The 23,354-nt window shown below is 45.3% G+C and overlaps 1 protein-coding gene and 1 long non-coding RNA gene across 9 annotated transcripts; both read left to right on the top strand.

Annotated features, from left to right (window-relative positions):
• The first annotated feature begins 283 nt into the window (after positions 1-283).
• LOC112461167 lies at positions 284-1,326 on the top strand. Its single transcript, XR_003041524.1, has 4 exons — positions 284-704; positions 824-894; positions 975-1,118; positions 1,206-1,326. It is a non-coding gene; the product is annotated as an uncharacterized LOC112461167 (long non-coding RNA).
• A 2,183-nt stretch (positions 1,327-3,509) lies between these two features.
• On the top strand, positions 3,510-23,064 carry LOC112461121 (carboxyl-terminal PDZ ligand of neuronal nitric oxide synthase protein-like). Of its 8 annotated transcripts, none has more exons than XM_025026227.1 (13): positions 3,510-3,735; positions 4,604-4,810; positions 7,672-7,819; positions 10,624-10,695; positions 10,807-10,896; positions 11,657-11,718; positions 12,021-12,129; positions 18,256-18,451; positions 18,647-18,771; positions 19,196-19,381; positions 19,726-19,908; positions 21,289-21,561; positions 21,826-23,064. In XM_025026227.1, exons 3-13 carry the CDS (start codon positions 7,712-7,714, stop codon positions 22,303-22,305), a joined length of 1,884 nt encoding a protein of 627 aa, XP_024881995.1. In that variant the 5' UTR covers positions 3,510-3,735; positions 4,604-4,810; positions 7,672-7,711; the 3' UTR covers positions 22,306-23,064. The 8 variants fall into 8 exon arrangements, with proteins under 8 accessions (XP_024881995.1, XP_024881993.1, XP_024881996.1 ...); XM_025026225.1 differs by having other exon boundaries at positions 4,377-4,810; XM_025026226.1 differs by lacking the exon at positions 3,510-3,735 and adding an exon at positions 3,781-4,300 and having other exon boundaries at positions 4,377-4,810.
• Positions 23,065-23,354: the final 290 nt, after the last annotated feature.

The following is a 23,354-nucleotide window of genomic DNA, read 5'->3' as shown; positions in this document are numbered from 1 at the left end:
CAAGCCGTGCGTAAAGATGAAAATTCCCGGGTGCGGTGACCGCACTCGCCTTCGCCTCGTGCGTCAACTCCGCACCCGTGAATTTTCATCTTACAGCACTTGTTACACAAATAACTATTATGACTACACTCTACAAATTCAAATTATTTTAACCGAAACTCCGGCCTCTTACACATTTGTTGCCATTTGAAATTACGTCGTTTAACACGGTTGAACGTATTAAATTAACTTTTAATTTCATTCAATTTAATTAAAATTAACTTTAAATTTAATTCAACGTGTTTATTTAATACGCAACAAAATATGTAAAACAACACATTATATCTACTTGTAGAGCCGATTGTCTTGCATCGAGCATAATATGGATTGTAGATACAGCGATTATAGGTATGACAGGACACATGGTTCCGGTAATGTAAAATATTAAATACAATGGTTGCTTTCAGTTCTGTTTGTAATGAAGACAAGACATTTCGTTAATTGTTTGCGATGAAATTTATATCTTTGTAATAAAATATACAAACAAGCATTTACGGAATGGCAATTGTTTCTTCTCCATCGATATCTCTGAAATCTGACATCACACGTGCGACGCGTGACAGATTCACAAATGCTTGCGACAGTCGACGACCAAAACAATGACAGAGGTCGAGTGGTTGTAGCACCTGTGGCAGTGTAATAGTCTCCCGCCGTTCTTTACGTGAGTAAGTATCGTTTCGCGAAGGATGTATTCCAACGAGATTATTAACGTTATCAATAATTTCATATATATGTGGTAAGATTAACAAAATAATTCAATAATTATTGATTCTGTATAAAATAGGTTTCGACAAAAGCCCGTTTATCACAGATTAGGAACGTATATAGGTCACGTTACAGCATATATATTTACAGGTAAGAGCAGGATATTTACAGATTTTGCGATTCGAAAAGCACTCGAGATTTTATCGAACGACTACGTTTATTTGTTGCAGGCTTCAGCCTCACGCAGATACCAGAGCTGGTAGCGACCTAGAAAAGCTTGCATGGTGTTTGAGTACTATCGCATCACGGATCAAACGGTCGTGGATGTACGCGGAGTGCAGACGAATCCTCTATTTGATAAACCAGCATAAACAGTATCCTTCCTATTTATCGCATGGAATGATAGTCATTCTACCAATTTTGTCATATTTTGCTTAACGCTCATATCTTACGAGTGCAAGATAAATTACGGGTGAAATCACAACATTCCAAACACTATATTTATCCTTTACACTGAAGGAGACTTTGATATAACGAGACTGTGTATAGGCAGAAATCATGGAATCAGAAGCGAGAAATCAAAATAACGATTATATAGCACAGAAGAGAACCACAAAAACGTGCACATACCGATATGATTCGGGTACAGCCAAAACGCGGGCATGATCACTCTCATCTTTCTCTCTGCTGAGAGCCACTCGAGACTCTCGAGCTCGAGTCTCGAGATACGCACACGTGCGAACACTGCGAACGTGCTTCCTTTTCGTGTGTGTATCCCCACCGTCCGACTCTCGAGCTCCGGTAACTTAGCCGGTCAACTTCGACTTTATTAATTTTTTTTTAATCGTTTGTTGGTCGTTTGTTGGTGATTGTCGGCCTATATAATTACAACGTTTGTTGGTTCTTAATTTTTTTTTAATTAAAAAAGAAAAATTAGCGTTGTCAGCCGGAAAAATTAATCTCATTTTTAATTAAAAAACGGTCTAATCGATACGTAATCGTTTGCTGATGATTGTTGGTCTAATTTTAGCGTTTGTTGGTTTAATATTAGTCTTAAAAATGAAAAATTATCTCGGTAATCGACACTGAACATCCCCTGCGGCCACATGCGCATGCTCATCATAAAATTTGCATCATCCTTAAACGCATGAAATAAAAGTAGAAATATTGTAATAAAAAAAATTATACATAATAATTACAATAAACTTTTTTCATAATTTGCCTATTAAACTTGTATTATTTTACAGTTTGGAGTTTCGTGTTTCGTCACGCTGAGTAAAGTCCCATGGATCCAGTGTACGGCGTACCGGCGCGGCCGGCGCGGCGTACGCTGTAAAGGAAACTTGGCCAATCACATTAAGGCTTTAACGCTCGTTTTCGTTACGCCAGCACAGATTTTACGCTAGTTTTTGCAGCGTTCTGACGTTTATGCTACAATGATACACACCTACGTACACGCATATGGAAATTATGGAATATTGCTTCATGTATGAATGTATATGTTAAAAAATCACGTTTTGAAAACTTCATCAGCTGTCCCATGGACAGAGATATATATTTTCGCCGGTATAATGATCATTACGGAGAGGGGAAATCTACAAACGCTCGTATCGGCTGGATTCGGGGAGCGCGCTATTAGCGCTATTTGCTTATTCTATCCTTGTTTTACATCTGATGAGCGATAAAGACAGAATGATGCAATAGCGCTAATAGCGCGCTTCTCGAATGCAGCCATCGTATAACCTGTGGTATAACGAAGGGATAGAACGGTACACGGGTACCCTACCGTTGCACTTCAGTTATTCTCTTACTGCGCTAGATAGCGCTGTAATCATTCAGAAGAAATTTCCGACGATGGCGATTGGACAAGATTTAATTTTTATATCTAAATTTTGTTTCAGTTTTGCTCTTATATTAAATCCACATATTTATTATTTAACGATACAAAATTTGATAAAGTAAAAGATCCTAAGATACGTCATTAAATGATGCATATTTATCTAAAAGTACGACATACGTATGTATGTATGTACATCATGTTGGAATAATTCACAAAAAAGTTCAATAATTCAAATAATGTTCTCTGAATCTTCGTATTGTGCGAGCTTTTCAATCTGAAGAAAACAATTATGAAAATGTAGGCTTGCTAGACTTTTCCAAAATCGGAATGAATAATATTGGACTCGCCAAAGTAGAGTAAGATCGTTCATTTTGTCGTTAATTTGCAAGGCGTAGTGATTAAAGGAAAGTATATCTCAAAATATATCCTTTCGATTTACAATGTCAAACAAAGTCCATATCTAAAATTAATACATGTTTTTAATGTAGCGTTTAATGCATTTCATATATCGCTTATATAAACAGCACGAAAAAAAAAAGAAAAAAAATTACGCGAGGTCCAAGGGTGCCGCTCATCGCCGCGTCCGAGCACGGTACTGTCGACGCGGACGGTCACGTGGTCTGCTCCGTCCGCTGTCGAACAGTCGAAACTGTCGACTGTCGAGACTCGAAAGAGTGGAGTGGAGAGAAGAATCCCTCCGTTTTCTCTCCGTTTCCGCGCATCGGTCGTGGGTCGCGACCTCGGGCACGGCCGCGCTCGGCGACGACCGACGTGACGCGACCGCGCGCCACCTCAGAAGCGCGCGCGCCCGCGCGCCACAAGCCGGCTATATACAGGAATACAGGCTCGCGGCGCCGGCGGTGTCGACGCGGTCAATGCGACGCCGGGTGCCACTCGCGGTGGGGAATGTGGGAATGCCGCGTCGCGTACTTACCACCGCGTCCGTAGTCCGTACTTCGTAGGGCCCTGCGCGCGCCAACGCTCGCGCATGGTGCGTCCGCGTCGTTGCCGCGACTGACTTCCCCCCCGGGTCGAACGTGTACATACGCGCGCGCGCGCGCCCCTCGCGCTCTTTGCAGAGTGCGGACTTGCAGTTTGCAGTACGCGGTTTCCCGTCCCGTGGCTACGCTGCGCTGCGCGGCACAAGCGGGGTACACACATATTTTTTCTCTATTTCTCTCATCTTTCTTTCTCTCTCCCTCTCTCTCTCGGGGACCCGTGCCCGACGGCGCGAGGCGCGACGCGAGAGCGTAAGGAGCGGTAGCGCGCGCGTTGTTGCGCTCTATCGACTCCTCGGGGATCGAGCGGGGATAGCGCCCGTGTGCGCGGCGCGAGGCGCACGTTGGAGGTTGGAGGTGCCGCCGCCGAGAACTCCGCGAAGCCGAGAGAGAACACGTCGTGCCTATGCCAGTATAAATATTGTTCTGTCGCTCGCGCCTCGCGCGAGCCGCAGCTTCTCCACTCCCTTCTTTCTCGCGGCTCTCGCGAGCGTCCTCTCTCTCTCTCTCGCTCCGGATCTCCTCCCTTCTTCTTTCCTCTCTTTTTTTTTCCTTCTCATCCCATCCTTCCCTTCTCGAATTCCTCATTGTCTCGTCGCTGGCCGCGCGCGGCTCATCGAGAGCGCCTCGTCGCAACGCTCGATCCAGCTTATTCCACGAGCCGCCGAATTCGAGTGTGATAATACTGGATAATCTCGCAGAGAGAGTGATTACCGCGGTATAGTTCGCGTACAGTGAACTCTTTTTCTCGCGATATAAAATGACCGTAGTAGTTATCCCGTGTAATCCCGCAGGACACGGAGCGTCCGGTGAGCCGCGGTGACCGTGCCGCTGTCATCTGTTTCCAAGAAAAGAGAGAGGGGGAGAAAGAGGGAGAAAGAAAGAGAGAGAGAAAGAGCGAGAGGACTGGCCTCTACCTGCCGAGGCGAGCGAGCGAGCGACCGGGACTCTCTCTGTGCGTGTCTGTGTATATAACGTGGTATGGCTCGTCGTCGGTGGTTCCTCGCCGCCTTTATTACAGCGGAACCCGAATGCGTGCGCGAACGCGAACGTACCCCTCTCGCCTGACCGGCCTACTCGCCACCGTAAGGCTGCGTTCACACGTGAAATCGATTTTCGCGCGGGGACCGTCCGCGTCGTCGTCATCCGGCCGTGCCGCGCCGAGCAGACGCATTACCGCGGTTAATGAACGGAACCAACGCCGGCCGATCGTCCAATCAGCTTTTAGGTAAGAGACCGCCCGGGAGAGGTACTTTCGACCGTGTGTTTCTCTCTCCCCATCCCTCTTTTCTCTTTCTCTCGCTCTTTTTTTTTTCCTCTCTTCTTTTGCCTCATTGCCTTCTCGTCGAACGAGTCGTCGCTGCAGATGGGGCACTCGCGAGGGAACTCGTCCTCGAATGGAGAACGAAGTCTTTTCGGTTCGTCGAACCCGCGCTGCGCACCTTGCGGAGGAAAGCACGTGGTGCCCGCAGCGGACGCCTCTTCTCTTGATCTTGGACGCGGACAGGATTTTATTTATGAACGTAAAACGCGATAGCGCTTCATTCATCATTCGACATGCATCCGGCGTGAAATAATCGTGAAATTTATATTGATTTTCCGCGCGTTTTGTAGCGAAAACCTGCACCGAGACTTTACTCACTTCACGTGCGCTATAATAATCTCTCCATGATTTTGCGCGAACGCTAAATCGCTCGAAAATCGCGACGCTTCCACGATCGCACGAAAAAAAGTCGGTTTTCCATCCCCCGTCAATATTATTACGCGCGGAGACGCAATCGGAGCTTTTTTTGCCCGACAGAGGCTGCATTCGAGAAGCGCGCTATTAGCGCTATTGCATCATTCTGTCTTTATCGCTCATCAGATGTAAAACAAGGATAGAATAAGCAAATAGCGCTAATAGCGCGCTCCCCGAATCCAGCCAGAAGCGTCGCACATCGCACGGCTTTTTTCAATCATTTAGTGCTGGTCTACAACCTTGCTTTGGATGGTATTTAAGCTCTAAGCCATAAGAAATTGATCAATCACAGTCGAATATTTTCCTCATATTCCACTGTGATTGGTCAATCAATTTCTTACGATTTAGAGTTATAGGCTGGATTCGGGGAGCGCGCTATTAGCGCTATTTGCTTGTTCTATCCTTGTTTTACACCTGATGATGGATAAAGACAGAATGATGCAATAGCGCTAATAGCGCGCTCCTCGAATGCAGCCTAAATACTCTTTAAAGCAAGGTTGTAGGCCGGTATTCATAGTTATTTAAGACCGTCTTAAGATGTTATGAACCAATCACAGAGCCGTATTAGTGTCTTAAGACATTACTTAAGACGATCTTAAAGACTATGAATACCGGCCGTAGACCAGCACTTACGTAGCGATTTTACTCTCTGCCGAAGGCATCGAGAGACATATTCCTTTTCTTTAACGCTTACGCGACGACTCTCGTATCTAAAATCTCGAGGATTGCAACGCCGCGCGTTCTCACGGAAAATGCTCGCGCATTACAAACAGGTGATCCCCGACAGCTTCCTCGTATATGCGCCGCACGTGCACCGCTCGCCGCGTATCTCCGCAGGCATTTAAGTACGCGCGTCTGCAAGTGCAAGTGCGCGTACGGATTTTCTCTTTGTCTGCCGCTTTGAGCGCCGCGCCGGTATGAACGCCGCTTAGCTCAGGTGCGCGTGCACAAAGCAGGGGCATCTCCTTCGACGATGCATCTCGCGGCTGTGGCATCTCGCGCGGCGGAAACGGCGCGGCTCCCCCCTTTCGGTATCGCGAGTGCTCCCCGAGTTTCTGAAACGCGCGGCCTGCGATCGCGCGACTCTCTCGCGTGCTTGAAAAGAGTTTCTCTTTCAAAAAAGGAAAAAAAGGAAGGGTTTGCCAAGGACACCTGTACTTTAAAAGTGTCGAGGAATTCCTACTTTAATGGCGAGAAATAATTTAAAAGATACTAACTTTTGTCCGATCGCGTGTTTAACGTTGAGAGTTGTTCGTCGATATCCCCTGGTACGCATTAGGTACACCGAACAGTATCTTTTCTTCTCAGTATCGTGATTTTTATAGATTGTTCGCGACCTTAACAATCTTATTTCTCGTTCGTTTGCTCTCAAAATCGTTACTTTTGTCAGTTTTGCGTAAACGAACGCATAATACGCATTCCTCTACATCCTGTACAAGTACAACTCTTAATCATCTACGTAGAACTTTTTTTTTTTTAATGGAAATGTAGAGAAAGGTATATTTCATAAGAATTCACAAAATTTCACGATTCCAGTCGCGCTCTAACACCACTATATCAAATCGCGTAAATTGGGTCGTTATCCGTGAATTACACGCCCACGGTAAACATACCCGCGGTGTTCCGTGAATGAAACAGCAGCTATGCGCTTACCGATAGGAAATCAGCGCTTACGAGTTATCGTGTACCTTTTAAGTGCATCGAAAATGACTATATATGCTGCGCAGTCACGAACGCGCGGTTTAAATAACACGCATGTATCATGCTCATTGCGCCGCGCGCGGCTTACTTATTTTCCTCGCCGACTTGGAATCGTTCCCGATAAAAAGAAATAAAATTGATGGCTTCTTATAAAAAATATGATTCCTGATATATATTTCCTGATTTTCAGAAAACGCCATTCCAGACGTATTCCTAATTGTTAATTTAACTGTTCGATTTTTGAAACAAAGAAGGGAGAGTACGGGATTGTGTCGGTTAGAATTAAGCAAAATTGAAATGAGATAATTCGTTACTTCTGAATGCAGGACTGGAAGGAAGGACAGATTTAAACTTGAATTGAATATATATATTTTTTTTACTGATTCTGGTAGCAACCGCTTCTATATATAGATTGAAAGCGATGATTCGGGCATTCTCGCCGCGAGAAATCATGCAAATGTCATCGATGCTTTACGGCGTTCCGCATTTAATTTCACTAGTCAGTTTCTCACGTTTTTATTTAGCTTCGAGGTACGAATTTTTCCTCGAAATTCGACACAACTTATACCTGTTATTTGTTAGAGACGAGCGTTAGGTGGGACATTTATCCACGCATGGGAATGCTAATGGAGCGTTTATTGTAATTGCAGCCAGGCTGGACGAGCGTAGTCGAATGCAGCTGGGCTCAGCATGCCCTCTAAGAAGCAGTACAACCTCGTACATAATGACGAGTACGACACGCGAATACCGCTGCACAGCGAGGAGGCGTTCCACCGCGGAATCGTGTTCCACGCCAAGGTAATCTGGGGTGATTTCTTATCCGCTTCGGTCCATACGCGCACCTCCGGCCTCTCCTCGCGTTCGTTTTTCTCTCAATTCTCGGGCGAGTTCGTCCCGGAACGCTTGCCGACCTGAAGCCTATACACCTTGCGGCCTCGCCAGCCTCTCCCATCTTCCCAGTTTCTATATTTCCGATCGCGCGCGCGCGTCCGCGGGTTTACGCTGAAAATACGATTTCTCGCCAAAGACATAAAAAAAAATGTTTAAGAAACATTGAGCTGGGAAGTGGCCGTTAAACGTTTTACTGCTAGGCTGCGATCTCTCGCTCGAATTTATGGAAAATTTCGAAGCACAGCCGTGCCCGAGCCCGAGAGAGAGATATTGATCTTCCCACTGACGTAATATCGCCGAATTGCTCCGATAACGTTTAAACGTGATGCCGATTTCTAATCGCAAAAGTTTTTCCCTCGTGCGCTTTGCGCCGGAGCGAGTGCACGCGCTTTCAGAAAATAGCAACGCTAACGGTCGATAGCGTCTCACGTCAGAGGAAAATGTATGTCGACTATAAACCACGCTTCGTTCCTCTGACCGCCGTGCGATGGGAACGAAGGCATCTGCTTTGACACGGTTGCGCCTAAGAAAGAATTTTCGCGCCTTCTCAGTCCCGTTTCCGCGAGCTATTGTAGTATATTATCGGCGTGGTAGTATATTAATGACCCGGGCAAAGGGATGAAACGTTGTTTACGCGGGGGACACCCTCGGATAATGCTGCGAGATGAAACGCGGCCTCGCGAGTTTGAAAAACTTCGCGGCGAGGGGAGGAAAAAAAAGGACGGGGACGTGCAGTTGGTGCCTTATTTTCTTAGCGCGTTTCTGGTATTATTTCTCACAATGGGCAATAAAGAGCTCGCAGCGATCCTCTTGCAACGGGACTGAATCGCGAGGCGGAGACGCAAACTGTAGTCTCCGATGGTGGCGAACGAGTTAACGTAACGCGCGCCAAGACAATACCCATCGGTTCCCGCGGTGTCTCGCTGAACGAAATCGATTCTAGGAAACACTCGGCGATCGCGCACCGGAATAATAATATACATATTTTTACGTCGTCGTCGATGGTGCAACAATTGCGACGACAGCCGGCGCGATACCGGGGCGGCTTATTTCTGGACGACGACGCCGTTCGCCCGCTTTCGCGCGTTCTCCGTGACGTCATCGTATCGTGCACGTGTTTATTTCGGTATGGCACTTCTCCTGAGAAAGGTTAAAGCTTTTGTGTGCTCGCGCGCTCGTAAATCCCGCGCGCAGGGAATTTCCGACCTCTGATTTACGCCGCGTGCTCTCGACGTCGTCGTTGACGTTCGCGCGCTTACGTAGGTAGGTAACCCGAACCGCGGACAGTACTCTCTGAAGGAGCGTTTCTCAAACCTTCTCGGTTCATAGAACTTTAAACGACACTTCGTTTATTTGGCAGTCGAGAAGGCAATCCCGAAAATGAAATTTTGAGGGGGAGCGTCCTGCGAATCGAGTCGATTTACGCGAATTCAATGATCATCTGGTAGAATTTTGACCCCCTTTCTTTCCCAAGCAGTGTTCCTTTAATGGCACAAAGAAAACAATAATCTTGTTATTTATATTCTAAAAAAAAAACAATTTTGCCTAATCCATAGATAATTGCATTAATTATATCCATAGATAATTGTAATTAAGTGAATCTTGAAGTAAGAAGTAAATTAAAGGACTGGCAGATTATATTTACGTTTTGTGTGTTTGTGTTCTGCATTTAGTGCTAAAAATTAACTTGATCTCGAATGTAATGTATCTCGTATGAGAATATTGTGCATATAGAATGCTATTCGAGAATCAGATTTTAGCGCTTAGGCTATAAATACAAATCGATCCGCAGAAAGAGAAAGAGAGAAACTTTGCTATTAATATTGCATCTATACGTACGAAGTAACGTACGTATCGCTTACGGAATTGTAACGGCGGGAAACGCGGTCCGATAATGAAATTTATTTCAATCCATTTATATCGAGCGACACGCGAGATACGTCGATTCAAGCGGAGGTTTTTCCCCATGAATCAACGATGAGAAACACGCGCGTTAAGAAGACGCGAAATTTTTCAGTCAAGTACGCGAGCAGCTCCTCCTCAATTCGTTCTCGGTTGTCGCGCGAGACGCTGCCGCCGCGGTTATCGATCGCAAATTTACAAAGAAACAGTCCTCTTCCTGTCGCAATCGTGTGCGTGGGAGAACACCACGTGTGCGTCGAATCACCCCGAACACGTGGCCGGAGAGACCATCGCTTTCAATGGGGGAATTCTAAATACAGATCGTCGCGGACCGTAGTGCTCCACCCGCGCGGTATGATTATGGCAGCGTAACTACATGGTATAGTACGTTTGCAAATTACCAAGCGGGGCGATCTGCGTTCGAGAGCTCGTTGTAAAGTTTGTGACATTTGTCCCAGCGAGACGATTAACGGAAAATCATGTCTCACGAGCTGATATAATTTCTCTTATTAGATCGCTATCGTTTCCTTTAATTCGGCGTCGAAGAATGTGTTTTGAGTGATTGCAACACACGCCAGTTGTGTAGGTCACTCTTCAGACACTTGAGAAAATTAATCTTGACTTTTTGAGAAGAAACATGGATCAATGATTGATGCTGCCTCGAACTCTCCGCGAACCCCTATCGAGAGAAAAAAATAAATACCGTTTTCTCAAGGAGAAAGAACGTCGTATTTTTACCTTTATCCTTCACCCAGCGAATTTTCAGGTAATTGTTATCTCAACGAGCCGCTACATTTCTTCCGTTTCAGTTCATCGGCTCTATGGAGGTTCCGCGACCGACTAGCCGAGTGGAGATCGTGGCGGCGATGCGAAGAATCCGCGTGAGTATACCGCGTAATAGCTAATTAACCCAGTTAGAGAGGCAGCGTGGTACAGCTCTGTCTTCGTAACCGCGGATCGCTTCATTTAATCCGAACTCGTTTGATTCGCAGTACGAGTTTAAAGCCAAAGGGATCAAGAAAAAGAAAGTGACGCTGGAAGTCTCGGTGGACGGGCTGAAAGTGACCCTACGGAAAAAGAAGGTAATCCTTGGTGAACGAGCTACGCCGCTATACGTTTTGCTCGTAGCCGCACATATGATTGAACGCGTTTATCTCGCTATTAATCTCAAATCATCTAATTAACCCCTATCTAAGCCGGATAAGCTAATTCTCGTGCATTCACAATTAAGCGAATAAAGTGCATCTGCTAGACTCCGCGGGTATATCGCGCAATTTGAAGAAGAAATGGAGCCGAGGGGAATGCATTAGAACACACACAGTGGCACAGATTCGAACGATTTAAATATTCTGTTAAAGTTCTGAAAGGCTCAATATCCCCGGTGTTTGCCGAAGCTCACGTTTCTCTGTTGTTCTTTCTCGCGAGATGCGTTCTGATTCAATTGATTTCTGTTTTCCGCGATGTTACGACGATAAATATACCTTCTGCACGCGATTCCGTTGTTCGTTTGCCACATCGCGCTCAATTCTTGCACGCGGAAAAATTCCTCCTGACGACACCGAATGTAAGATATCTCCATGATGTAAGAAAAAGATCAACGTCATTGGCGAATATCGGGGGAAGAGGGGAAGTATCGCGTACGCTCGATGACGCGCATTTCGTAACAGTTGCAATTTATAACGAGAAATGATTTTGGACAAGCGCCACGTTGTATTCGCCCTGATACACATAGGCGCTATATATTCTCGATGCCATACACACGGCAACAGATAGCGGTAACAGCCAATATTAGCTAACAATATTCTCCAAGTAATCGACTCGCCGTTCGTGATTTTTTTGCAGAAGAAACAGCAGCAATGGATGGATGAGAATAAAATATATCTGATGCACCATCCGATATACAGGTGAGATTCTCGTTGCGTTCGCTCACTTGCTCGTCATAACTGTTTCTTTATCGAGTCGATTTACGTTTATTAGATTCTTTTGCAATTTATTTTACGTAATATCGAAATTTCAGTAAACGAATACGGTCGAAAATATCGCGCAAAAACAACGATGTTACCATTGTAATAACATGTGTTCATCAATCACGTATATGATGTGTTACGTGAAAAATCTCGGAAAACGATGGCGCGATATTGAGCTGCCACAAAATTATTTTCGAATAAAGCAAAAACCGAATTGTACGTTTTCTTTCATTTTTCAGGATATTCTACGTCTCGCACGACAGCCACGATTTAAAAATATTCAGTTACATTGCCCGTGACGGGAGCAGCAATACTTTCAAGTGTAACGTCTTCAAATCTAGCAAAAAGGTGAGTCGCAATTTTATTCGTCCAATAGTAACCGCATCTTCAATCTACATATCTTCGAGCTTCCTGTATCGGATATGATCTCGTGCATTAAAAAAGAATCACGCGGACGTAGTCAACACGAATTCACGCGCAATTTTTTTATGATTTACTCTTCTGTACTCCGCTACTTACAAATTAAAAAAAAAGGAAAGGATGATAAACGCGCAATCACGAAACTCGGTCGCGAGTCCCAGTTAGACAATCCTCATCCATTTTTCTTCTATTTTCGCGGACTCATTTCGCTATGCAACAGCCGGCGTAAGATTTACACGTCGCGCACGTGCGTAGATCGTACATATACGTGCGCGCCGCGACAATTCAACGCAGCCCGCCCGTCGCTCGTCGCCCGTCGCCTGGCGCTTCATCAACGTTACGTTATTGTAAACCTATAAATAAACGCGGGTGGCTCCTCGGCGGCACCCCGCCGTTCCTCCGCGTTTCGCCGATCGTTTCCCCGTCCGCGGAGACGACGGCGACGACGTTTCGCGTGGCGGAGGAGGCAGGAGGGTGGGACGCCGCCGTGTGTTCGCGTTGTGCATCCCTGTACGAAGTGAGAGTGTATTTTCGCCTTTTCGCGTAGGCGGAGGGATGGCCCGCGGTGAAACCGCGACGGGGAGGTAGCGTGGTAACGAGACCACGGGACCGCGGGACCGAGGGCGAGGGAGGGACGTCGGTTGTCGTTTTGTCGCGTATTTGCAGTGGCGGCACGGTGCCGTTTGGCACCGAGTTATTAAAATAGTCCGGTATAGGCCGGCGCGATCTTCCGCGACATCGGCGGTTTGCTGGTGACCATCAGCATCCGGCGCGGCTCCTTAAATCCGGAAACTTGTCGAATGCTCTCCGGAGGAGAGGGAGGGGGGAGTTTCACCTGCGACGGAACCTTTAGGGGGTCCGGTATTCTTCATCACGCAATTCTTCCGCGGGCGAGTACAAAAAGTCGCTCGAGAGAGAGAAAGATCTTCTGGACCGCGGATTTCCGCCGTTGACGGCGGAGGGGAACGGAGAAATTTTTTTCACGTACCCGTTGCACATATGCACATACACATGCATGCGCGCGCGCATTCTGAGCGTTCTCATACGAGAATCCCGATAGATACCGGCGAACGTAGACATTTTCGTCCCTCTCCTTTGTTGATTATTTGGGGATTCCGGTCGCTTTGAAAATCTGGGTGAATCCAGAAATAACCGGCGACCATAGGAGACGATATATCTAGGATGCCGCAGAAATATCCGCGTCGGCCGAAGTTTTGAACTTGCGATATATGCGGGCAAAAGTTCCGAAAAGCTTTTTCCCCATTCCCCGCTGCTAGTCGCCCTATTTGCTGCCGTTTACGTCAACCTCTATATGAGAACTCTCGACGACGATTACTCTGCCTAATGGACTTCCGCTTTTTTTCGCCTTATCTTTTCCGCGAGACAAGAACTCGGGCTCGAGCGTATAATACGAGGTCGTTTACTTTTGGAGCTATTTCCTCTTTTGGCCCATTCCCTCTTGGAATCCATCGTTCGCGCTGACGGCGCGGCTCCACTTTGAACTTCGTGCGCCGCGCCGTGAACTTGAGCAGTTCGCTCGAGAATGTAACGTAACAGTTTTACATACTACGCCTATAGACTCCAAGGATTTCCAGAGGAGTTTGTTTCACTCACTTGGTCGATACGTAGGGGCGTGCACTTCGCGGGGCTACGTAAGATAATTGCGAATTGTCACAGGAGGAACATTTGCCGTGGAGAACGCGACGATATATAATTTATCGGCCAGGAGACATATAGGAGTTCTCGAACGGCCGACCGTTAAATGACACGCCGCGGCCGCGCCAGGGTGGGCTGTAAAATAGCGTACGTCGTGCGAATTTCGTCGTCGCTTTCCGCGTTCTCCACGGTCTGTCGTGCGCCCCGTACCCTGCGACTCGCGATTTACTTTTGGACGCAGACACAGAGAAGTACAAAGCGTCTCGAGCCACTCGCGCTTCTTCGGTCGAGACAATCTCCATCAATCTCGCTACGGTAGAGAGGACCGGACAGATGTAATTAAGAGAATAGATGAAGCATATAAATGGGGAAGTTATTAATACGCGGTTTGACGAGAAAGGGATCAGGAAATAGATCATTTAGCTAAAGCCAGAGAATATTGTCTGACAACAAGCTGTCGCTTAATATTTGATGTTACAGAAGAAGACGTAATAAAAATTGTACGACTGGATTAAAATAGACGCGAAATAATAGTAGGCATGCAGATATTTCTAAAATCGATATCTTCTGCAAAAAAATTGTAAAACTGAATTTTAAAAATAATCACGGCCACGAAATGGAATATAGAAATGGAATAGTAGAACGCAATTGCTCGAGCAACTTCTACAATGCAGTTAATCCGAGAATAATCGCTTGTCTATATCTCAATTCTACACGGGATATAGCGAGAAGCAGAATCGCCCACGGCCGCAGTTCGTATATCAGAAATGACCGATTTAAATCTAGAATCCTCAAGTAAGTTCTCGCGGCTATTTACTCTCCGCTATTCACTCCATTTGCTATACTCCAGTTAAGAGAACAGCGGAGCTCCGGTAAATCAACGGGGTAGCTTCCGCTCCGCTACTTCATCGCTATACGCCTACGAGGAAAAGGAAGATAAAGAAGGAGCAGACGATGTGCACGAGTGTCTCGTAATAAGATAAAAAAATAGATCAATTATTTAGGATGAGCCGTAAACGAGGATCTTGCGCTTGGCTCGAGAAGACGGACGGGAGGTGAGAGAAGGAGGAGTGGGAGGGACGGAGGAGCTGCCATTGAGCGGGCCGAAAGCGAGAATATTAATGCGCTTATAAATAAACCGGAGGAAAAATCCAGCGAAGCGCGCGGTATAGGAGCCCCGCGGACGAGAGCGGGCGAGCGTTGCTCGCGCGCCTCTGCACGCCGCCGCCGGCCAAGAAACCACGGTAGGAAGCCGCACGGTTAACTTCGGCTCTCGCGTACCCGTTCGCGACGACTCGTACACAAAATCCGCGGATTACCGGTCTTCCCTCTTTTTCCCTCCCCCATTTTCCTTTTCTTTCCCTCGCGTCCTTCCTCGATCTCGTGGGCTCCCCCTCCCCCCCCCCCCCCCCCCTCCCCGATATCCGACACGCGAAATGAAACTGACGCAACGATGCACCCCGAGGCGAAACTTGCGGATGGTCTCCCGCTGACCCGCGGTCCCCCGGTGGAACGGTGGAAGCAGTGTGTGATGATGCTGCGCGAGCGGCGAGATTAAACACCGCGTCACGTTTGGTGATTGAACGATCGGGCGCGGAATTGAGAGATGCGCGGAGTGGCGTGCGAGTGGAAATAGAGAGGATTGTTTGATTACGAGACGCGCGATCGCGCGTAACATGACAGCGGCACGGTAAGAGATTCGCGCGCGTGGCGCAGCGTAACAAAGACGCGCTCTCCGTCTCTCGGGAGGAGCGTGCGCCAGTGATTTTGACGATCGAATAGTAGTGAGATACGCGTTGAGATACGCGATAACTTGTACGACGTACGAATTGACGAGTTTATTTTCATACCTTTCCCAGTTGAGAGAAGCTGCAACCTCGATGCGGGCACGTGTGTGTGGAACGTTACAGGAAAATAATTTCATAACGCACGTTTATATACTTGACACATTACTGGCCGGCGACGTATCAGCTCGTCTTTCGTTGCCCGAATATTATTGACCGGTGACTAGTTCGCTCGTGTTTAGAGAGGCATCCGGTTTAAGTCATCGTGCGAGGTTGATCGAGAAGTTGTTAGAGCTTAAAATTGAATTTATAGTTTTCATTATAGGATAATTATAGGATAGGATTGTGATTGTGTTTATCCCTCACTTTTTGCCCCGTGGTTTATTTCTCTTCTGACCTTTTGTACATCATAAACGAAATTCTGTTCCCATTGAATGACTTATGTGAAAAGTAGCAGGCTATTAGTTTCTGCATAAAACGCCCGGTCAATATAATGTGCTAGCATTCTCGTAATGAATCTCTCAGTTCGTATATCATATATCACTGGTCCGCTTATTCCGTGATTTTCTGCGGCGTCGTTTACAGAATGATAAAAAGAATCGAGGGTGAAATGTGTATACAGAGTTTACATTTGGGAACTACATCATTTTTAAATCTTCAACATTATTCTTTTTTATCTTTATATGGTGGATAATATGTAATTTAAATATCTAGATAAACAAAAAATGCGGTGGTGAGCCGCACCGAACTTCGCTTTTCGCTTACAAATTTTCTCTTTTTTTTTTTTGTCTCAATTTGAAAATTTGAGTGGAATCTTTTATGCTGAAGTCGAGAGAATGCGCGACAATACGCGACTCTTCGCGGGGAGTGGCGACGTGAGTCCGCGACAGTTTCCAAATTACGCACAATTTAGCGGGGAATTTGCCAGATTGAATTCTACGGCTATTTATAATTGAGAACTATCCGGCGCGGACAGTTATTATGCAGGCTAACGGCGGATTCTTTGAACGCCGCGGATTTGCATCCGCGGATGTAAAATAAATATAATAGATACGTGGAAAGAGAGAGAAAAAGACACGTGGATGAGGCGCGGGTTTTTTGCCCGCGAGATTTTGCGAGAGCAGACACGCGGAAATCTCGAGAGCGATCAAGTTCCGCGATTTTTGCGTCAGCGGTTACGATTGTCTACCGGGAATTGTCAATGTCGGGGTGCAACGCTATTTACTACTGCAGCGGTCGGTGCCAGGGATAATGCACTTTAGACATCCGCAAATGTTTACTTAATATAATTCGCGTCGAATATTCGCGCGGTTTCGCATACATTGACGTTCTCGCGCGCCTAATGGACCCGCCGTGTTATTTTATACGAAAAGATTATATTTTCACAATTATATCCACGTAGAACGCCCCGGTAAGAAAACATGTGAAAGAATGCAATATCCCGGACGCACAGATCGTTCTCCGAGTCGCGAAAGTTCTCTGAAAAATCATTAGTTTATGTGGAGCGTGACCTGCTAGTGTAATGAAACGTTAAGAATAAATATCCGATTTGTACAGATGAGTAGTCTCGTGGAAAAGTCTGAAGACATAAATAATCTCGGAGTAATAATCTAAGAGAATTAATTTCTTTCACGAGAGCGGACGATAAAGCTTTATTCTTCATTTAATTTCGAACAAACTTTAGATAATAGAATGTTAATTACAGGCTACGTGAATTGGAGTATTAAAATGTCACGATAAAGAATGGGGTATCTCTAGATTTCTATATCAGACTTGAAAACAAAGAAGACAAAGCAGATCCTTGACGTTTAATTGCTCGTACGCATTAGCTCGCTTGGATCACCTGGTATATAAAGTTTTATATACATGTTTACGTTCTTTATGGCCTCGACAGGCTGAAATAAGTTCAAAGGAACTCTCAGAGTAAACGATTCGCCTTTGTGCCGCGAGATGACGAATTATCTAAATAAAAAGAAAAGAAAAATGTAGCTCGCGAGAGATATCACGCGGATGACAGCATCCGCGGCTGGAAACGCGTAGAAATTCGAAGAGGACGCGAAAGACGATAAGCCATGCTCAGGAATTCCTTGAGAAGCACGGCGACGGCTTCGTCCGAGCCGTCAACGCCAACAAATCCTGGCCCCAGCAGCCCTCTGGGCTTCGAAACACCTAGGCCACGCAAGAAGCTCTCCTTCAAGGAACCGGAGACCTTCAACGGCTTGAAAACCCGCAAGCCGTCGACGCGGCCGAGAATGATACACGCGCAGAATAGCGTCGACCTCAGCTTCGACGAAAATCCTTTCGAGGAGGAAAACGAGGATCTCGATGAGCTCGAGGTAAAAATCTATTCAATCGCGACTCGTTCTTCATCGAATATAAGAAAAGGTGAATATCAAATAGCTTTCCAAACGATTGAATAGAGTTATCGAGAAATGGCCGACGTAGGAAGCTCGCTGATATGTCTTCGTAATATTATTGCTCTGAAATCTTGTAGTTTTTTTTATAATAGATATATTTGTATTATATAATAATGATGTTGTTTCTGCGTACTCGCGAAATAGCACGCGAGACAATTGGAACTCGCGAGGAAATAAAATAAATCTGATTTAATTAGAGTCAAGCGATGAGGGTAGTCCGAACTGTGGGGCAAGCTTTCGAGGTGTGCCATAAGTTAAGCATAAACAACACTACGGAGGATCGAGGGGAGAAAGACGCGGAGAATCATGGTGAAAATTACGGCGATGTTTACGAGGACCAAGACGAAATTCCTAACGAGCAATCTCAGCCTTCTCCGCCGCCGGTACATAAAGGTGAATGTCAAATGATGCTGCTTGTTGTTTCGTAACTGATCCTTTATCTATTTTGTCCGTTTCGAATTTATTTTAATTCCACGTCAGAAATAATTTTAACAAACTCACAACTATAAAAGATTTCCCTTTGATCTTTTTACTTTCATCTCCGGCTCTGTTCTGTTTATAACGCCGGTCGCTTCTCCTGCATTTCAGACATATCATTGTTGGGGGATACTGAAGATTCTGTTCCCGAGCAAACGTCCGTTACCTGTCTGCTTCGATCGCACGATGGACCGGCGACGACAACCTCTACCTCACCAATCAGACAGTCGCCGTCGGTGAGACAATTACAAACGTATAAATAGAACTAAATCGGCGTGTGCTATTTTAAAATTAAATCGTCATTAACCGAACCTGTGTACTACGCAAGTGAAAGATACTTTGTGAAATGCTTTGGCAGCTACGATGAAGTCAAAGCCTTAAAATAAAATAGCTCGTTATCTTGCTCTTGCTTTACGGTATTGTTTACCGCTCTTTTCAAGCACTGCCGAGAGGTACAAAACTCGTAAATTCTAAGACGTATCTTTTCGCTCATTTCGTAACAATGTGTCTTATTGTATTCTTATGGATTCCGAGACAATTCACTTCGCACTTTGAAGTAGCTTTTACGCGTACGTAGCTCGAGCGCTTTTCCTTTTATTTGCAATAATGTATGTGATTTACAGATTTCGATTTATTTATTTCCTTTTTTCCTTTTCACAGGGCACGGTAACCTCCGAATGCGGAGGTTTATTGGTGGGAGGCGAATTAACAGCCCTGAAGCACGAAATACAGCTCCTGCGAGAACGTTTGGAGCAACAGAGTCAACAAACCAGAGCTGCCGTTGCCCATGCGCGACTTCTTCAAGATCAGCTGGCGGCGGAAACGGCAGCGCGCGTCGAAGCTCAGGTATAAATAAGTGAATCAATTACCAGAACACATAAATATTTCGCCAACACTTGCCTACGCGCGATTTATCGCCGTACAGTCGAACCTAATTTATCGAAGATTTATCTTCATTTGTCGAGGCGAACCTAATTCAGCAGAAACAAAACGATTTATACGTTTGATAATAATTTTTTTTTTCTGTCTTTCTGTGTTCGTGTTCTTCGTCCGCGAATTTTCATCATATAAAAATGCGAAACTGCTTGAAACGCTCACGATTAACAATCATTAACGAAATTTCGATAAACAGAAAAGTTCTAACGGTATTGGGATTCTGCTTTACGAAAGCGATTGTTGTTTTGTTTCAGGCGAGGACGCACCAACTTCTAGTGCAGAATAAGGAATTGCTAGAACATATAAGTGCGCTGGTGGGCCACCTGAGGGAACAGGAGCGTGTTTCCGGTGGTCACGTCACCTCGCAATCGCAAATCCCGACGCCCGCGTCCATGCAACAGAACGCGGCGGTTTCCGACCTGTCGGGCCTCGGCCAGGTAACGCTCTACCGAATTCCATGACACGAGTGCTCCGGTGGAGTTTGGCATCGAAGCACCGACTGACCGAAACGGCGTTGCATCTCAATTAACGTTTAACAGAATGCATTTTGTACTTCCTTTTTTTCTCTCTTCTTCTCTCTTTTAATACCGTTAACGCCTTTTGTATCGATTTCTCCTTATTTTTTTTTAACTTTGTAATAAAACGTTTTGTATACATTTTTGGTTTTGCACCCCGCTCCACCCCCCCCCTTACATTTTATACCGGCGAATGTGTGCATACCTCGGAATGTTCCTTTTTATAACGCCCTGATGACTTAGCGGTGCACGCACTATGTTTTAGGCGTTTTCGTTTGGTGCCGATAAGACGTCGACGGCGAAAACAGCCGTAGCCTCGACTATTTGCATTTTTTGCGCGAGCATTTGCGCCTCGACCCTCACGGCGCAAAAATTGCAAAACAACAATCAGAAAGATCGCTGAACGAAATCTGTACTAACACCGGTAAAAATAATCGGGGGGCGAAAGAGTTTTTGTACGTTGCGAGTGAGATTTGACGCAGTGCGTTGCATTATATACCTTGTCTCTTGATCACTTACACGTGCATTTGCATCGAGGTACATGATTGCGATGAAAATGAATTTTATGTTAAGATACGACTAATCTAATAACAAATTAAGCACCAGTGTGACGGTGTTGTCTAACAGGTCTTCACACGGGATTTCGGAGTGCGTGCTGCCAACGAGTGCTAGGTAATATTACCACTCATTACTAAAATCTATCGGTGTAAATGATCATAGTCAGACGTCGTAAGATGGCTCAGATCCAAAATATTCAATAAAATATCCCAGAATAGAAAGAGGTAAGAGAACAAAGATACACAGAGTCAAGTGTTTTAGATGTACAAATCTTTCGGATAATTCGCATCTTCTAGTACGAAACCAATTCGATGATTCATATTGCAAATTTAAATTTGCGTATATTTAAATATCCAGATTTAAAAATCAAGATTATGTAATATACATATAGATTGATCTTTGATTATGTCTTTAATGCTTTATGGATCGAATCTAGAGCTTAAAACATTTTAAAACGTCTATGTATGTTTATGAATCAGAACGTCTGTGTTTTACAACGGGAAAACACTTTGATTCTTTTTTTAATTTATTACAATTCAGATAATATCAAGTCTAAACGATCTACATTGATATGACATATCTTTCTTGTTCTGGATTCTCGATTAAGGAATATAATCAAGGATCCCCTGTAAGAACAAGTACATACGATTATATAATAGCTATAAAAGACGAAGGACAATTTTGTATTTCTTGAATATCATGGGCGTCAAAGATCATGTTCCCCAAATTGCGTATTCTGGGTAGTGCCAACGGACCGGGGGCCAGAGTTCGCCATGGGAACTGGATCCACCGTCCTTTCCGTACTGCACGTATCCACCGGAATCGCTGTATTCCGGTGGTCTCGGCGCCATGGGAATTCAGAGTAATAACACCGCCGATCAGTTGCAGTTCCAAACGCAGCTGTTGGAAAGGCTGCACAACCTAAGCCCGTTCCAGCCCCAGAGATCGCCCTATAACACACCGTCGCCCTATGCGATGGGCCCAAGTCTACTTCTACCTCCGTGCAGCGGGCCGACAGTGAGTAATTCTTCGTCACAAGACTCGATTTACACGTAGGCGTTTTGATTTTGTCGCAAAAGTATATCCCAAATGACCAGAAATCAGGGGATAGTTTTTTTTTTTATAATAAATAATTAGTAAATATGACTATCTTTATTTTAAGTAGCTTAAATTTTCAACGCTATTTGAGGAAGGGAAAAAGCTCCGCGTAACACTTGACGCCACGAATTAAAATCCTGCCTCATTAATTTTCGCAAGGCGTCTCCTCTGCAACTTTTTCAGAATTCAGCCCAGCTGTCCCCAAATTCCGCGTCCCTGCGTGTCTCTCAACCGAACAGTTTCTCCTCGTCGCCGGTCATGGCTCACAAGCTCGAGAACTACGGGACAGATAATTCGGACCACGCTTTCATAAAGCCCTTGCCGTGCACCAACGATAGAAACGTGGCTCATCCGTCGACCGACGTTAAGGCCAAGCAAGAACGGCCGCAGGACCTTTCCGAGATACCACCGATAATTCTGGACCCTCCACCGCAAGGCAGACGCGCGGACAATACGGTCAAGAAAGTGAACACGAAGCAAAGTTCGCTGGCTCACGGGGCGCAGGACAACAAGAGTAATTTGCTGAGTACGAAAGGTCTGGCGACCATCCTGCGATCCTCAGGTCCGCCGCCCTCCCGCACGACGAGCGCTCGACTACCCTCGCGCAACGATCTGATGAGCGAGATGCAGCGAACGACCTGGGCCCGCCACACGACCAAATGACAGAACACTGTCGAGTACAATAATGCGAATCTGCGTAACCTTCTAAACGAAGCCGACAATTTTGTTAGAATTCGAAGAGAACACATGTCCAACTATATATACTATTAGTCATCATGAGGGAAGTTACGCGTGACTTGAGAATCTTTGATTTAAACGGATGACAGGGTTTGCATTTTCTCCTCGACCGCTCAAACTCGAATCCCAAACGTTATATTTAGAAATTTTTAAGGCGTATAACATATGATTTTTCGATACGTAAAACTGTATTGTAGGAAAAACCGAACGAATTGTCAAGTGAAAATTTGTTGCCAATAAGAAATAAGAATTTTGAGAATATCTTTTACAAAGATTTACTAGAGCTCTAGTATCGGAGTCTCTCAGTGCAGAGTCAATAAATCATCGTAGTATAGTGATGTTCCTATGACGAACGTGAGAATCGCGATTACGACAGATCGTACAATTCGTTTGCATCTTACGAGTAACGTCCGTGGAGTGTTTATAAAGATTGGAACGGTAGTCGCGTTCGAGCGAATTAGCGGATGTATACCTCACGCACGTCTCGCGTGTCCGAAGAGATGGATTGTAATACGTAATTCATATACATTTATTCGTATCGCGACATTTACAGTGTACTCCCATGTGTAAGAAAGTCGCCATTTAGCGGACGAACTTGTGCCAAAAGTACCAATCGTCTTAAGAGAGTTTATTTTCAGTATATTTTTAAGTAATGTAAAAATAAAGATAAGCGTGATCACAGAATTGCAGCAATTACTTCTTATCCCCGTCCTTGTATGCGCATCGCAGTATCGCACATTTCGCCATTATTCGAGTAGAGTAATTAAATTAATTCGAGGTATCCTATATAGAAAAGTTTGAAACATAAATATTCTATTAAGGGAACTTTTAATTTTATTAATTGTTTCTTTGTTTTTCGTGTTAGCCTTGCCCTTGACTTAACACCGAATAATTACATTCGTGATATGATCTAATATTTCTCGAGGAAAATAACAAATTTGCGTGCGAGCGGGTAAAACGTTCCCTAAGGCGAT

The sequence above is a fragment of the Temnothorax curvispinosus genome, unplaced genomic scaffold (genome assembly GCF_003070985.1).
Source record: "Temnothorax curvispinosus isolate PA1 unplaced genomic scaffold, ASM307098v1 QBEX01011098.1, whole genome shotgun sequence".
Classification (NCBI taxonomy): domain Eukaryota; kingdom Metazoa; phylum Arthropoda; class Insecta; order Hymenoptera; family Formicidae; genus Temnothorax; species Temnothorax curvispinosus.
Note: the sequence above shows the minus strand (reverse complement) of the source record. Positions and strands in the feature narration are given on the sequence as shown.